A 17,918-nucleotide genomic window follows, 5' to 3' on the forward strand; every position below is an offset into this window, starting at 1 on the left:
CGCGGTACCCTGCTATTTCCGGCAAATTATTTATGTCTTCCTTAGTGAAGACGGAACCAAAGTAGTTATTCAATTGGTCCGCCATATCCTTGTTCCCCATGATCAACTCACCTGTTTCTGACTGCAAGGGACCTACATTTGTTTTAACTAATCTCTTTCTTTTCACATATCTATAAAAACTTTTGCAGTCAGTTTTTATGTTCCCTGCCAGTTTTCTTTCATAATCTATTTTTCCTTTCCTAATTAAGCCCTTTGTCCTCCTCTGCTGGTCTTTGAATTTCTCCCAGTCCTCCGGTATGCTGCTTTTTCTGGCTAATTTGTACGCATCATCCTTCGCTTTGATACTATCCCTGATTTCCCTTGTTATCCATGGATGTACTACCTTCCCTGATTTATTCTTTTGCCAAACTGGGATGAACAATTTTTGTAGTTCATCCATGCAGTCTTTAAATGTCTTCCATTGCATATCCACCGTCAACCCTTTTAGAATTAATTGCCAGTCAATTTTGGCCAATTCACGTCTCATACCCTCAAAGTTACCTTTCTTTAAGTTCAGAACCATTGTTTCTGAATTAACAATGTCACTCTCCATCCTAATGAAGAACTCAACCATATTATGGTCACTCTTGCCCAAGGGGGCACGTACAACAAGATTGCTAACTAACCCTTCCTCATTACTCAACACCCAGTCTAAAATAGCCTGCTCTCTCGTTGGTTCCTCTACATGTTGATTTAGATAACTATCCCGCAAACATTCTTAGAAATCCTCTTCCTCAGCACCCCTGCCAATTTGATTCACCCAATCTATATGTAGATTGAAGTCCCCATTATAACTGTTTTGCGTTTGTCGCACGCATTTCTAATTTCCTGTTTGATACCATCTCCAACTTCACTACTACTGTTAGGTGGCCTGTACACAACACCCACCAGCGTTTTCTGCCCCTTAGTGTTTTGCAGCTCTACCCATACCGATTCCACATCCTCCAAACTAATGTCCTTCCTTTCCATTGCATTAATGCCCTCTCTAATCAGTAACGCTACCCCACCTCCTTTTCCTTTCTGTCTATCCCTCCTGAATATTGAATATCCCTGGATGTTCAGCTCCCAGCCTTGGTCACCCTGGAGCCATGTCTCCGTGATCCCAACTATATCATAGTCATTAATAGCTATCCGCACATTCAACTCATCCACCTTATTACGAATGCTCCTTGCATTGAGACACAAAGCCTTCAGGCTTGTTTTTACAACACTCTTGCCCCTTATACAATTATGTTGAAAAGTGGCCCTTTTTGATTTTTGCCCTGGTTTTGTCTGCCTGCCACTTTTACTTTTCACCTTGCTACCTATTTCTTCTACCCTCATTTTACACCCTTCGGTCTCTACGCTCACACATTTAAGAAACCCTTTCCCTTTAACTCCATCCTCCACTATCCCATTCAACACCCCACCCCCCTTATTCAGTTTAAAGCCACCCGTGTAGCAGTGGCAAACCTGCCTGCCAGAATGCTGGTCCCACACCTGTTAAGATGCAATCCGTCCCTTTTGTACAGTTCCCCCTTACCCCAAAACAGATCCCAGTGATCTAAGAATCTAAATCCCTGCCCCGTGCACCAGTTCCTCAGCCACACGTTCAGGTCCCGTATCTCCCTGTTCCTGCTCTCGCCAGCACGGGGAACTGGAAGCAAACCGGAGATAACAACCCTGGAGGTCCTGCTTTTCAACATTTTTCCGAGCTCTCTAAAGTCACGCTGCAGAATATTCATCCCCTTTTTTCCGACATCGTTTGTGCCGACATGCACTACCACTTCCGGATGTTCACCTTCGCCCTTGAGGATTTTCTGCACTCTGTCCGTGACTCTGTCCGTGAAGAAGGGTCTCGACCTGAAACGTCACCCATTCCTTCTCTCCAGAGATGTTGCCTGTCCCGCTGAGTTGCTCCAGCTTTTTGTGTCTATCTTCTGTTGTTAAGGGGCAGCAGGCCTAATGCATTAGCATTTTCTTAAATTACTGGTACAATTTTTTTCCCACTAACTCAGGGATGCTCTTGATCTCTGGTGCTGTCTGGGTGAAGTTTACACTTTGCTGTATTAAATACCTTTCAAATTATAGTCACAGTGATAGAATATGGAGACAGATCTATTGGTCAAATCGGCCACACAAAGGAGCATCAGTATTTAGGGGGTTGAATGTCATCAATAAGATGCAGCTGTGGCTCTGTACGAAGGCCCCGATATAATTTGTAAGCACTGGGATCCACAATAGAAAGAATCATGTCGCTTTCTCCTGGTTTTTCCCAATAGTTCTATGAATAATTATCTTTCATGCACCATTTCATAAGGCAATAAGCCTGTCAAAAGTTACAGGGAGAAGGCAGGTGTTGGGATTGAGAGGGAAAGATAGACCAGCCATTATTGAATGGCAGAATAGACTTGATGGGCTGAATGGCCTTATTCTGCTCCTATGTCTTGTCAACATATGGATAGGATTGTTAAAATCTCGAAGATGGGACCAACAATATTTAACTTTGTCTGTGCCTTGTGGTGACTTTTGTGTACCGTGTTTGCAAAAACAAAGAATTTCACTGTACCTCATGGTACATGCGACAATAAATTATCTATCTATCAGACTGTGCCTGGAGTTTATATATTTCTCCATGTTCCATATGGGTTTTTTTGGGTGCTACGGTTTCTTCCCACATCCCAAATGCATGCAGGCCTATAGATTAACTGGCCATTGATAATAGCTCAAAATTAGTGGGTTAGTGAAATAATCTTGAGTAAAATGGGATAAGTATAGGATGAAGGTAAATAATTGTTTGATTTGGTCCCATTCGACCAGTAGATTTGTTTCCATATTCTATCACTTTGTGACTATAATTTGAAAAATATTTAAGACAGCAAAGTTTAAATACCACACGGACAGCACCAGCGGTCAGGATCAAATCTAATGTTGTAAGGTAGCAGCACTAATTGGTGTGTCACCATGCCAATGTTAATTGTTAATGTTATTGAATATTAACCAACCCCAATGATGTCAAATCTTTAGTACAAACCAATTCTTGTCCCATCAAAGCTAAATACTGTAGGTGCAAGAAAATGAACAAATAAAGTAAACAAAATGCTGAAAATACTCAATGGGTCAGGCTGCATTCAATGGAGGGAGTTCGTGTTTTAGGTTGAGCATTCATCAGGAACGGTAGAAGGCCATTAATCCTAAATATAAGAACACAGACTTGCAGGATGAGGCCATTGAGCTTGCTCCACCATTTCACAAGTCTGTGCCTGATTCTGGGTCCCAAGTCCACTTTCCCAGATAATCCCCATATTCCAATTACCCCAAATTCCAAAAGATCTATTTTGACATTGAATATTGACCAATGTGCAATCACAGCACCATGTGGAAAAGAATACGAAGGATTCGCAATTCTCACATAGAAGGAATTTTTCCTCAGCTCAGTGCTAAATATCCAACATCTTATCCTGAAACCATGCCACATAACCCTATCAGTCCATACAGGGGAAGTCATCTCACACTGACAGGCACGTCAAAATGTTTCTTCCTCCACAGATGCTGCCTGACTTGGTGAGCATTTCCATCACATTTTGTTGATATTTTTGTACCTCTAACCTTACCTGTGTATGCAAATTGGACAAGATCCCAGAGTGCACTGGGGTCTATGCCCTCCATTTTGATTTCTTCTTGTTTGGCTTCACAAACATCACTTGTAAACATGGCTGCAAAGTAGTCTGAAACAGCACTGAGGACGAGTCTATAGAAACAAGAAAAACAGTGATTGAGTTTAATTAATTCCTTTTAATTAGTTGAGTTGTTGACTGAAAGAATCCACTTCAAAACAAAACAAAGGCACAACTCGTGAACTATGATTGTTTTTTAAGATAATTTAAGTGCTAACAAGAAATGCATTGGCTGGAAAGGAAGTTAATACATTTGTATATCTACAGTGTTAAACATTGAGCATTATTTATTTAATGTATTCAAAATGAAGGCCTGAAAATTATATTGCATTGAACTTTTATTTACTTAAAGTCAATTTAATACATTTTGGGGTTAAACTATATCAATCATGAAATTCAACAAACAAATTTCAGCAACAAGCAATTTTTATGCCTGAATTAGTGTCATACTGCTGCATTAAGGCCACACTAGGTGACAATCCTGCCCTCTGGTGCTGCCTGTGTGGAGTTTGCATGTTCTCCTGTGACCCTGTGAATTGAATTGAATTTATTTGTCATTCAAAAAAGAAAATATGAACGAAATGTTGTTACCATACAGTCATAACAATAAAAAGCAAACAAAACACAATTATGCAAAAGTAACGTAAACCTCCATCACAGTGATTCTCCTCCAGGCACTTCCTCACTGTGATGGAAGGTTAAAAAAATGTCTTATCTCGTCCTTGCTTCTTCTCCCCTGATCAGGCAGTAAAACTGATGCGTCGAAGCAATTGAGGCACCTGATATTGAAGATATTGGGCAATTGAACATCCTGCTGCCGAGCCACGGCAGGCGATGAAAGGTCCTGCGAACCGGTCTATTCAAGCCTTGCGCTTCTGGGCGGACGAAGTTGCTGCGGCTGGAGTTCCTGAAAAGTTGGTTACCAACCAGGGACCTGCGAGCTTGCAATGTTACAGACCAAAGGACAAATGACCAAAGCCTCCGAAAGTCGAGTTGCAGCCACAAATCGCACCACCACCACAGCCTCCAAAATTCATCCAGCTCCACGAGTCCACAGGCTCTGTGACCAGAGCCCTCAAGGTCGATCCCAGCTGGAGGTCGCCCAGCTCCTCGATGTTAGGCCGCAACACGAAAAGGGATACAACATGGAAACATATTTGCACCTCCGTTGAAGAAAGAGATTTTAAAACGTTTCCCCACCCCCTCCCACCAACCCCTACATAATACATGACTAAAAATAGACTATTACATACATCTAACATTAACGATAAGACAAAGAAGGGAGAGAGACAGACAGACTGCACGCAAGTTGCAGACGCGGATGCAGCACCACCACAAAACTGTTGAGTTGCCTCGGGGTTCTCTATTTTCGTCCCACAAAGTAAAAATGGTTAATTGGCTACTGCCCCTGGTATGTAGCCAAATGGTATAATCAGGAGGAGGGGGGTAGTTATAGAACGGAATATAAGGAAAATATAATGGTTTTGGGTAGAATTAGTGTGTAGAAATGGGTATTTGTCATGAGAATGGCTAATCGTCATGAGTATAAGATTGAGAGTTATCACATTACACCTTTAATGGTCAAGCCACAATTGAATCATTGTGTATAGTTTTTTAGTGTTCATCACACTACCCAAGAATGTGTTACCATTGGATAGCATGTAGAAGAGTATTGGATGGGTGACAGGGTCAGTGGGGCAAAGGACAGGTTGCCATGTTATATCTCTCTGGGACTCCACGACACAAGTCTTCTGTGCAACACTCACTATGGAGTATTACAGGAGACTTTGATCATTCTGTCCTGCTCGTGGGCACTCCTGGAAAAAATGTCCTTAAAGGTACATTGCTGAATTGCACAACTTCCTGACCTCTGCCCCCTGCCTGCTGACCCACCCTGCTTCTTCCCTGATGGTCAGTTAATTTCCCAGCTCTCCTAATTTCCCTCTTTGTTGTTTACAGGGTATTGCCCTCCTTCCCTCCACCTCTCAGATCAATCCAGATTAGACCAGTGGCCAACTTCCTGAGCCCCTGATCTCAGAGATCGAGATCAAGTAGAACACTTTCCTTCAAGTAAGCAGAAAATGGTGGATTGAGACTGGAGCTTCAGAGAGGCAATAATAGCAAGATAATGTTTACATTCACTATTCTTTCATCTATGGACATGTATTCACCTTCTCACTCTCTATACTGCTCCCATTCACTCGAGGACCAGGCAACTGTTGTTTACAACTTATCTCCACTGTTTTACCATCCTGGCTTTACTCTATCAGAGACAACCCCCTCCTCACCATCTCTGCAGTTACACATTTCTTATAACTTGTTAAAACAAAAACTGGTGGATGAACACAGTGGGTCTGGCAACATCTATGATAGACAAAGAATAGTTGATTTTCATGTCGAGACCCTGCATGAGAATTTCCTTTCATCTCCTTCCCACTACTGATGAAACATCTTTGACTTAAAACATTGACTGTTTTGCTTCTGACAGATGTGGTCTGACCAGCATTGTTTCTAACACTTAATATTTGTCATTTTAGATTTCCATTGTCTGCAATTATTTTTTCATATGTGGTGATTTTTCCACCATATAAGGCCATTATGCCGATAGGCTTTATACCAATTCCAATAAACCAAACTCCTCAGTCACTCTCCCATGTGCTTTCCCAATAGCTCTGCAAATTACTCACTTTCATGTGTCATTTCATACCCATTTGAAGGCAACAACTCTATTTCAATCACCCTTATGGGCACTGAATTCCAGATCGCATCTCCATTCCTCTTGCCTCATCTATGTATTTTCAGGTTATATCTTTAAATTCCTGCTCCTTGTCTTTGAACTGTCACTAAACAAAACTGTCTCTCTCTACTTATTCCACCTGGCTGCACATTGGTGTGTTGTTATCAAATCTCCTCTCAACCCTAATCTGAATTGTTGGTTCAGATATACGTACGTGAGCATGTACACAAGTAATTAGTAGCACATTGGACTTGCTGTTTGGAACTGATGGATATGCTGTAATGGGATTAAAATGTTCCAGAGTGGATTACAGAAATGACGCAATTTGGAAAATTTCATTAATGGGAACCATTATTGTTATTGGTATAATTTAAAATTATTGTCTCTTGTATTTTGATACAGTGAGGTTGTTTTACTTCCCATCTGGTCAGAGCATACCATGCATAGGTGCAATCATACCGCACATGAGCATAATCATACCATACATGAGAAATTCTGTAAGTAAGAATGTCATTGTTCTATCTGGGACATATGACAATAAAACACTCTTACTCTTGAGTACAATCAAATCACTTATGAGTATGCTAGATAGAATAAAAAGGGAAATTAAACAGAATATAGAATATAGTGTTACAGTTACAGATAAAATGTAGATAGAATTGCAATGGGCAACATGGGGTAGATTGGAGAATTAGGAATGCTTTGTTAACATACTGTCTTTGATAAAGTAATGTAATTTTCTCCAAGTCGTGATAACAAACACTTGCAGGGCATTCCCAGGTAAATAGGGTAGTAAATGCAACATGCTAATCGTCATGAGTATAAGATTGAGAGTTATCACATTACACCTTTAATGGTCAAGCCACAATTGAATCATTGTGTATAGTTTTTTAGTGTTCATCACACTACCCAAGAATGTGTTAGCATTGGATAGCATGTAGAAGAGATGCACCAAGATTTTGCCTGGGATGCAGGGCTGCAGTTATGACAGATCAGATAGGTTGAGAGAATGTCATTGTTCAATCTGGGACACATGACAATAAACTCACTTGAACTTGAACTCTGTGGAATGTAAGGGGCAGAGATGTGACTTTATAGAAATTTACAAAATTATCAGGTATATAAATCAGGTAGATTGTCAGAGTCTTTTCCCCAGAGTGGGGAGAGTCTACAATTAGAAGACATAGGTTTAAGGTGAGAGGGGAGAAATTTAAATGAGATCTGAGGTCCTAGTTTTTTGTATGGAATGATCTGCAGGTGCTTTGGTGAAGAGGTATTGAATCGGAAAGGCGTGAGAAATATGGCCTAAAGCAGGAAAGTAGGATTAGCATAGATAGGCATCGTGATTTAAATTGAACACTGGGCAATGATCAATCAATGTCCTCAATTACTGTTCTTATGACAGAAGAACGGTTACTGATGAAGCTGCTGCAGAGGTTGGGCTTAGGACATAACCCTGAGGAAGTCCTGCATCAGTATCTTCAGGAAGTTACGAACGATCTCAAACAATCACAACCATCTTCCTTTGCATGAAGTATGGTTTCAGTACCTGGAGACTGTTTCATTTTATGTCCATTGTTGCATTGATATCAAAGCAGTCACAATCACCTCACCTCTGAAATTCAGCTCTTTGGTTCACGTTTTGCAGGAATTTTAGTGACACTTCAAAGACAAGGAGCAGGAATTTAATTAATATTAAAAAAATGTTTAATTCAATTTTGTAACAAAATTGCTCTTTTTGAGTCTCACTGTTGTATTTCTCACAGCACAGACGGATGAATGCTTACATTAGGTGATTTTATCACAATTAATGTTAAGCCCTGTCCCATTTTCCTGAGTTTTCCCCTTGATTCAAACTCGGAGATGCCAGCCGTAAGGTACTCGGGAGAATTTGTGAGTAACTCGGGAAGGTGGTACAGGGGCTTAACATTAATCTTGATGAAATCACCTAATTTAAGCATTCATCCCTCTGATTGCTATCATAAATACAACAGCGAGACTCAAAAAGAGCAATTTTGTTACAAAATTGAATTAAACATTATTTTTTCAACGTGCTGAAAAATATATCCCGATTTACCTGATGCCCCGAGTACCCACGGCTGGCATTACGAGCCGCTACGAAATATCCACGGACTCGCTATGGACAATGCCCGAGTTTGAATCAAGGGGAAAACTCAGGAAAATTTGTGAGTAACTCGGGAAAGTGGGACAGTGGCTTTACTTTTGAATACAACTGTGCTCCACTGTGCTTTTCCAACTGGTCACCAGCTGAAACGACTTTAGGTAATTACTAATCACTCACAATAGTTGAAAACAAGCCATTAGCCAATTTCATACCATTCAACATCAGAATCCCTGAGTCACATCCACAAAATGGACTGTAGCAATTCAGCTAGGCTGCTCTGATTCTGCTGCACTGTATTGATGGTCAAATGTTACACGGTTAACTTTACAATAAATTAAAATTCCAGATACCAAGGACAAAATATACAAAGTCAGATTAAAAAAAAGAAGTGAATGATCCTTTTGCATTTCTGCCTACTTCATTCAAAACTTAGTCATGTTCAAGTAAATAAAGGAAGGAATAAAACTATTGCCTCGGTTTAAGACTGGACAATGTGTTATTCACTCCAGTAAACGCAATCATCTTTCTCAAGATCTCTAAAAGGCAATCCGCCCCAAAAGTGTCAATGCTCAAAAGATGACAAGCAGATACTAGACTGGATATAAACCTTTGCGCCTTGAGTTTTAATCTACTTGAACCATGTTGTTGGATCAAATAACAGTAAGGCTTGGAGGCTGACAATGTTATTTGTTTGACTTCTCTGAAAAGCCAGAAGGAAAATGTGACTGTTTGCTCTTGTCACAATTTCACATCAGATGAACATATTGATTGACCTCTAAAAATCTCTGATGCTTTTAAAAAGGTCACGGAGAAGTAATTTGGCACAAAGGTCAGAGGTGGATCATTTTCACTGCTGTGATGCACACATATAAAACTAAATCAAGAGCCCTGCTTAATGCCTCAGCCTTCAAAATGGGATTGTGAAGAGGAGTAATGATGAACTTGTTTTATATGTGTTATTCAAGACTAACCTCCTAGAAGTGAATTAATTGAAAGTCTCCAGGAAGCACTTACTTTGCCCAGTAGGGAATTTTAAGTGAGGCCATCCACCAAAGTCTCCACTGGGGGATATATAGTAAGTGACAAATGCAAAATGTTCTTGCACAGTGTCAGAAGAGGTTGAATCACTTTAACAGGTCAAGCAAAGTATTAAACACATTTGCTACTTTGACTTCCTTTTACGTGGTGTGGAAGTGCTCAAATTACTTCTAACATAATCCATTTAACACTCCCAGCGAGAGTTCCCTAACTAACAGCCTTACGGACATTGACCTCACTAAAAGTCTCACACATTTGATGCATTGGTCGGTGGACACACATTGGTCGGTGGGGGCGCTGCGAGTCGACTGCCCTGCCAGCAGCGTTTTCGTTATTTTTACTTTTATTTTTGTTTTTTTGTGTCTAATGTTAGTTTAGGTGTCTCTTGGTGTGTCGTGTGTGGAGGGTGGTGGGGGGGAAAAAGGGGGGAACCGCTTTTGGACGCTTCCTTGACGGAGAGGCGACTTTTTCCATGTCGCCTCCCTCGCGGCCTAACAGCATGGATTGGAGTGTCCTTTCCCGGAGTTGGGCCCGAAGCATCAGCAGCAGGTGCAGCGTGGACTTTTCCATCATGGAGCGGGTGAACCCTTGCCGGGGTCGCCAGAGAGGAGTGCTCCGATCGCTGGCTTGGTGACTTTGGCACCATGGGGCTGTGGTCTGCGGAGCTTTTAGCCATGGGCGTGGCATGGACTTACCATTCGGAGCCTGAGATCCCTAGCCGGGGATGGCCGGAGAAGAGCTCCGACCGCCGGCCTGCAGCCTATAGCATCCTGAAGCCACGGTATCCGGTAGGAAAGTGTCCATTCGGGACTTCCAAGCAATGGGCAAATTAATGGAAAGGATACTTAGAGATAATATATATAATCATCTGGATAAACAGGGTCTGATTAGGAACAGTCAAGATGGATTTGTGCCTGGAAGATCATGTTTGACTAATCTTCTTGAATTTTTTGAAGAGGTTACTAGGGAAATTGATTAGGGTAAAGCGGTGGATGTTGTCTATATGGACTTCAGTAAAGACTTTGACAAGGTTCCACATGGAAGGTTGGTTAAGAAGGTTCAATTGATGGGTATTAATGGCGGAGTAGCAAGATGGATTCAACAGTGGCTGAATGGGAGATACCAGAGAGTATTGGTGGGTGGCTGTTTTTCTGGTTGGAGGCCAGTGACTAGTGGGGTGCCTCAGGGATCTGTGTTGGGTCCACTGTTGTTTGTCATATACATCAATGATCTGGATGATGGTGTGGTAAATTGGATTAGAAAGTATGCAGATAACACTAAGATAGGTGGTGTTGTGGATAATGAAGTAGATTTTCAAGGTCTACAGAGAGGCTTAGGCCATTTTAAAGAGTGGGCTGAAAGATGGCAGATGGAGTTTAATGTGAGGTGCTACATCTTGGCAGGACAAATCAAAATAGGATGTACATGGTAAATGGTAGCAAATTGAGGAATGCAGTTGAACAGAGGGATCTAGGAATAACTGTGCATAGTTCCCTGAAGGTGGAATCTCATGTAGATAGGGTAGTAAAGAAAGCTTTTGGTGTATTGGCCTTTATAAATCAGAGCATTGAGTATAGAAGTTGGGATGTAATGTTAAAATTATACAGGCATTGGTGAGGCCAATTCTGGAGTATGGTGTACAATTTTGGTCACCAAATTATAGGAAAGATGTCATCAAAATAGAGAGAGTACAGAGGAGATTTACTAGAATGTTTCCTGGGTTTCAGCATCTAAGTTACAGAGAAAGGTTGAACAAGTTAGGTCTTTATTCTTTGGAGTGCAGAAAGTTAAGGGGGGACGATAGAGGTTTTTAAAATGATGAGAGGGATAGACAGAGTTGACGTGGATAAGTTTTTTCATTGAGAGTAGGGAAGATTCAAACAAGAGGACATGATTTGAGAATTATGGGACAGAAATTTAGGGGTAACATGAGGGGGAACTTTACTCAAAGAGTGGTAGCTGTGTGGAATGAGCTTCCATTGGAAGTGGTGGAGGCAAGTTCGATTTTATCATTTAAAAATAAATTGGATAGGTATATGGACAGGAAAGGAATGGAGGGTTATGGTCTGGGTGCAGGTAGAGGGGACTAGGTGAGAGAGTAAGTGTTCGGCACAGACTAGAAGGGCCGAGATGGCCTGTTTCCGTGTTGTAATTGTTATATAGTTATATGGTTAAGCCGCGTAGTGTGTTTGACCGTCCCGACGTCGGAGTTTTGATCATCCCGATGAGAGGGCCTGTACATCGGGCCATCCGTAGCGACGACTACGGAGGGTTTATCGCCCCTATCACGGGTGAACAAAGGAGGAAGACTGGCTGAACTTTGTTGCCTTCCACAACAGTGAACAATGCTGTGGTGGATGTTTTTGTTAAATCTTATTTAACCTATTACCTTATTACCTTATTTAACCTTATTAACCTTAATCTTATTCTCTGGAGCGCAGAAGGTTAAGGGGGGACCTGATAGAGGTCTTTAAAATGATGAGAGGGATAGACAGAGTTGATGTGGACAAGCTTTTCCCTTTGAGAATAGGGAAGATTCAAACAAGAGGACATGACTTCAGAATTAAGGGACAGAAGTTTAGGGGTAATATGAGGGGGAACTTCTTTACTCAGAGAGTGGAAATGGTGGAGGCAGGTTCATTGGTATCATTTAAAAATAAATTGGATAGGCATATGGATGAGAAGGGAATGGAGGGTTATGGTATTAGTGCAGGCAGGTGGGACTAAGGGGAAAAAAAATTTGTTCGGCACGGACTTGTAGGGCCGAGATGGCCTGTTTCCGTGCTGTAATTGTTATATGGTTATATGGTTATATTTGTATTGTGTGTTCTTTTTAAGTGTAACGCTGCTGGCAAATTCATTTCACTGCGCATTCGGGTGCATGTGACAAATAAAATTTTGACTTTGGCATACACTTATCAACATAAAGGGCCTGTCCCATTTAGGCGACTAAGCGGTCGCCACATATTCGCCGGGGTGTCGCCTGTATGATCTCCTCAGTTTCCCAATGAGTCGTAGTCTTTCTGGTCGCCACAGAATTTTGAAATATTCAAAACCTTTCGGCGGCCATTGTTTTGGGGGGGGGTAGCCTCTGATGTAGCCTTATGTAGCATGATGTAGGTGCTGTCGCCAGGATGATGTAGGTAGTTGCCGGTGATGACATTGGTGAATTCCATTAAAGTTATATTATAGATAATTTAAATTTTAATGTTATTATAATATTTTTGTATGCACTGTTGTATGTCGTAGGGGCGTACAGTTGCTGGTTTTTCGGCGACCAGCAACGACTATGATAGTTGCGGCAGTCGCCTAAAAAATCACCTAAGTGTGAGAGGCGCTTAAGCAGAGTGCTGCAGCTTTAATTTGTAGCAATGTCTCAAAGCACTTCAGAGAGTTCAGGCAAAAAGTGGATGTTGCTCCAAAGAATGACGCATCAGGATCAGCAACCAAAAAGCTTATTGAAAAGTGGGGTATGTGGAAGGCCGTAAAAGAAAAGACCGAGATCAGGGATGAAATTCCAGAGCATGTTGTTAAAGATATAAAGGAATAAATCAATGGTGGCAGCAACATCATGGAGGAGATGCTGCCTCTTCACAGAGGATCCCACTTGCACCTGGACTCGAGCTCCTTCACTGCTGCAGTTTGCAGCTCAGAGAGGCAGCAATGATCAAGCACACTGGAGTGGAAAGGTCCCTGGAAGCCACACGCGCGGCGGGAGAATCCCGGGGATTAGCGGCTTGAAGACTGGGCGGGACTTACTTGCCCACCACTAGGTCCAACTCACCAGCCGCAGACGGTGGACCCACGATGTAGACCAGAAGTCACCAGGAATGCCCAGCTCACCTGCCACAGATCGAGGACCAGCACCGCAAACCGGAAACTCACCTGGAGTCCCGGCTCACCCGCCCAGAGTGGAAGAAGTCTGACAGAGGGCCAGTAAGCCAACTGGCTGCGCGAGGCTGTGCAATGCCTCGATGTGGGAGTGGGCTGCTGGAGGCTCTGCAACAGCCTGGGGCTTGGCTGGACCAGCTGCTGATCCAAGAGGCTGTGCACTTGGACCAGACGCAGCCTAAAGTGGTGGAACAGTAACGGAGGACACCATGCTTACACTTGGCCAGGCCGGCACTTTGAACTTGATGAAAGCGTCAAACATGGTGGTGCCGGCATTATGAATGATGCATTTAATTTTGCAAATAAATATGCTTACAAAAAGGGCACGGAGAAGTGATTTGACACAAAGTTCAGAAGTGGATCATTTTCACTGTATGATGCACACATATAATAATAAATCAAGAGCCCTGATTAATGCCTCAGCCTTCAAAATGGGATTGTGAAGAGGAGTAATAATGAACTATTTTTGTAAAGGGTGTACTGCATATGTTTTACCAAAGACTCCACTAGGGGATATATATATAGTAAGCAACAAATGCAAAATGTTCTTGCACAGTCAGAAAAGGTTGAATCACTTTAACAGGTCAAGCAAAGTATTAAATACATTTTCTACTTTGACTTCCTTTTACGTGGTGTGAAAGTGCTCAAATTGCTTCTAACATAATGCTTTTAACACTCCCAACGAGAGTTCATTAACTAACAGCCTTACGGACATCTACCTCACTAAAGTCTCACACGTTTGAAGCATACACTTATCAACATAAGCAGTGTGCTGCAGCTTTAATTTGTAGCACTATCTCAAAGCAGAGAGTTCAAGCAAAAAGTGTTCATTTGCAATTCTGACAATAAATATCCATTGAACCATTTCAAGTATATTGTTATATGCACAAGTATGGTCAGGCACAGGCACAATCAACATCTTGTTTGCAGCAGCAACAACACAGGCACAAATACACAGACAAAGCATAAAACATAACTTATAATAAACTCTGCCAGGCAGTAAAAAAAGAAACAAAGAAAAACGGTGCCAAAAAATAACGAGCTGGAAATGTTTCCAAGTTTTCCTCCAAGTTATGCACCATGCTGACATGAACATATGTTGGCTATTCCTACATTATTACTTAAAACATTAGTATTAAACACAAATTTTTAAAATTCATGGTGATCAACAGATTGCCTGTAATGTTCCATTGCCAAGGTAGGATTAGGGTTGTAAGGGTTGGTTTAGGAACCCGATTGTTGTAGGAATATACAGTGGCTGTTTCTGAACCTTCTGTATCTCCTGCCCGACAGTAGCTACAAGTAAAGGGCACAGAATACAGATGGTGCGGATCCTTGATGGCAGATACTGCTTTCTTGTGGTAGTCACCCTTAGTATTTTCAAGGGCAAAGAGGATGATGGGTTTCTTTGGAGTGAATGCTGACAGTGAATTTGAAAGAAGGAAAGGGTATGGGGTAAAGGAAAAAGTTAAGGGTGACGCAAACTTATTTCTCAATTGCCACCTGGAAAATAATGGCAGCAGGTGCATGATTACACGCCATACTAACGGTACAACATTGCCCATTCCTTCATCAATCCATGGTCAAAACCCTGGAACTACTCACTTACAGGCCAAATGGGGAGCCTTTACATACCATGTGTAGTAATGAACTGCAGATGCTGGTTTAAATCAAAGGTAGATACAAAGTCTGATGAAGAGTCTCGACCCGAAACGTCACGCATTCCTTCTCTCCAGAGATGCTGCCTGTCCTGCTGAGTTAATCCCGTATTTTATGTCTACCTTTACTTATTGGCCAAGTGAGTAACCTTCACCACAGAGACTGCAGCACTTCAAGAGGCAACATCTCCACTTTCTGAAGATTGTTGAGTTATGGCTATAAATATTGGCAGTGATTCTCATATCCTACATTTAAAATATGTATTCCTAGTAACCCTTTGCACTTGATAGAACAGCAACATTTATATGAAATAACTTGTGCTATGTATGACCCAATCCGGAGAACTTGGAGCCTTTGGTCATGAATGCTGTTGAATTTCCACCCAGTAACCTCAAAACCTAACGAGGTTATGAGCACATTGTGCAGTAGCATGTCATGCAGGCAGAGAGACAACGTAGGTCCGCAGCTCGCTATAGTAAGGAGTTCAGACAATGTTGACAAGTTAAAAAGAGTTAACTGAGAATATAAATTATCAGAAATTAAAACATTTTTTCATAACCTGTATGATAAGCTTCCGGATAAATATATTAAAAAAGTGTACAAAGATAAGTAATTATCATGAAGTGGCTCAGCACTTCAACTCCCCCTCCCATTCCCCATCCGACCTCTCTGTCCTGGGTCTCCTCCATGGCCAGAGCGAGCAACACCTGAAATTGGAGGAACAGCACCTAATAAACCACCTTGGGGAGTCTGCATCCTGCGGGCATGAACATTGAATTCTCCCTATTTTGTTAGCTCTTGCTGTCCCCTCCCCTTCCTCAGCCCTCGGGCTGTCTCCTCCCATCCCTCAACCCTCGGGCTCCTCCTCCTTCTTCCTTTCTTCTCCCCACCACCACCCATCAGTCTGAAGAAGGGTTTCGGCCCGAAACGTTGCCTATTTCCTTCGCTCCATAGATGCTGACTGGAGTGTGGCTTTGATTGATTGCTGAGAAAAGGGCAAGATTGCGGGGTAAAATAGACTTTGACATTTCAGAGAAATCTCCACCTCCCAAGCTGCTTGTAATTTGACAAAAGACAGCATTCACAGCAGCAATGGAAACGTGTCGAGGGATCACAAGAAAGTCAAAAACTAAATAGGAAACACACCGCATGACTTTTTGCTGGCAATAAAGAGGTCTGAGGCCTGAACAGCCAAAGAACTATTAGATATTACTAAATATATTTGTACAACAATTTGCCATCTGAGAAAGTGATAATGTGGTTGCATAATTAGGCATTATATAACCATACAGTATTTACACCAATTGGTTTATTTTAAGCAGTGCAATGTTTCTGCACCAGAGGAAAGAAATACCATTGCTGTATGTTGAAGGTGCTCTTTGAAAGAGAACCTATGTTTAACATTAAAAATAGATACATTTATAGTTTAATAGTGATAGTGGTAATGTCAATATACAATACAAAGCTAAATAGTGCCTGCTAAATTTTATGCATCTGCATTTCCTTTTACCATAATGATAATTTTAATTGCAAATTAGATCTTGTGATGAAATGAAATTTCAGTTGCATGTAGAAATTATTAATGAAGTTGCTGGGAACACCATTCCTTGCCTTTAGCATAAGTGGAATATTTTCTCAGGCCATCCCTAGGCAAATAGATGGGTTCTGCTTTCACAGAGTCCATAAATTGATTTTGTCCGTAAGGTAGAAAATACACAAAATCAGTTGATACTGTAACCATACCTCCATTGTTTTGTAATGAATGGAAGCAAACACACATCAGACTGATAAGAAAGAAGAATTACTAAAAGCTAAGAAGGAAACAATTTTTACCGTTCATAGAAACAAACATATGTATGCACGTCTGCCTGACTTTTGAATATAATATCTTGGGAACTTGTTCATATGTCTGTGTGTCGTTAAGTTGATTGTTATTAACCCGGTGACAGATTGTACAGTACACATTTCCTCAGCGAGGTGGCAAGTATATGCAATACAGAGATGGATAAGTTTTAAATATTAAAGAACATAGGATGTAGGATTATTGTATGGAAATGGCGCTAAAGCAAAAAACAATTAATGATCAGCTGTGATTTTATCGAATGGCAGAGCAGGTATTGGGGAATTATTCCTGTTTCTATTTTGTATGATCCACTAATATTAGTCCAGACATTCTTGATTCACACATTAATAACTGATATCATTCTGAGATTTAATATTATTTTATGATTTAATGATGTTTTCCGAATATTATTCTCAAATTTCACTGTACATCAGTTGGTTAAATGACAATTAACGCAAACTTGAACTTGAATTTGCATGAGAATATTGAGTGGATTTGTGCATAAAGAGGAAAAAAGTATCCTCTATACTTTTTAATCGTAGCTGTCAAACTGTATAAAGTTGTTTTTATTGGATTTGGACACTACCGGACCAATGGACTGCCTCCAGATGCTCTTCATTCCAATGTTTTTTTTGAGATCATGGCTTCCATCTTTATTGTATCTATCTGAAACATTGTGTTAACTGATTAAAGGAGGGTGGCACAGTAGTGCAGACAATCGAGCTCCAGGGACCCATGATCAATCTTTACCTTGGTCTCTATCATAATGGGTTCATATGTTCTGCCACTTACTTGCCCCAAGTGCACCACTCTATTCTCAAAAAGTTGCAAATTAGTTAATTAGCTTCTGAAAACTGCCTGTAGTGTTGATGGGTGGCAGGAGATTTAGTGGGTTTAGCATGTGAGCAGGATTAAGTCATAGGGAGGTAA

The 17,918-nt window shown here is 41.3% G+C and overlaps 1 protein-coding gene across 1 annotated transcript in view; it reads right to left on the reverse strand.

The window, feature by feature from the left end:
- LOC129697949 (kelch-like protein 1) overlaps positions 1 to 17,918 on the reverse strand; it is a 357,960-nt gene that overhangs the window by 160,473 nt on the left and 179,569 nt on the right. The window contains exon 3 of the mRNA XM_055636695.1: positions 3,633 to 3,769. Coding sequence (XP_055492670.1) covers positions 3,633 to 3,769 — 137 coding nt within the window. The remainder of the gene's footprint in view (positions 1 to 3,632; positions 3,770 to 17,918) is intronic.

The sequence above is a fragment of the Leucoraja erinacea genome, chromosome 6 (assembly GCF_028641065.1).
Source record: "Leucoraja erinacea ecotype New England chromosome 6, Leri_hhj_1, whole genome shotgun sequence".
In the NCBI taxonomy this organism is placed as follows: domain Eukaryota; kingdom Metazoa; phylum Chordata; class Chondrichthyes; order Rajiformes; family Rajidae; genus Leucoraja; species Leucoraja erinaceus.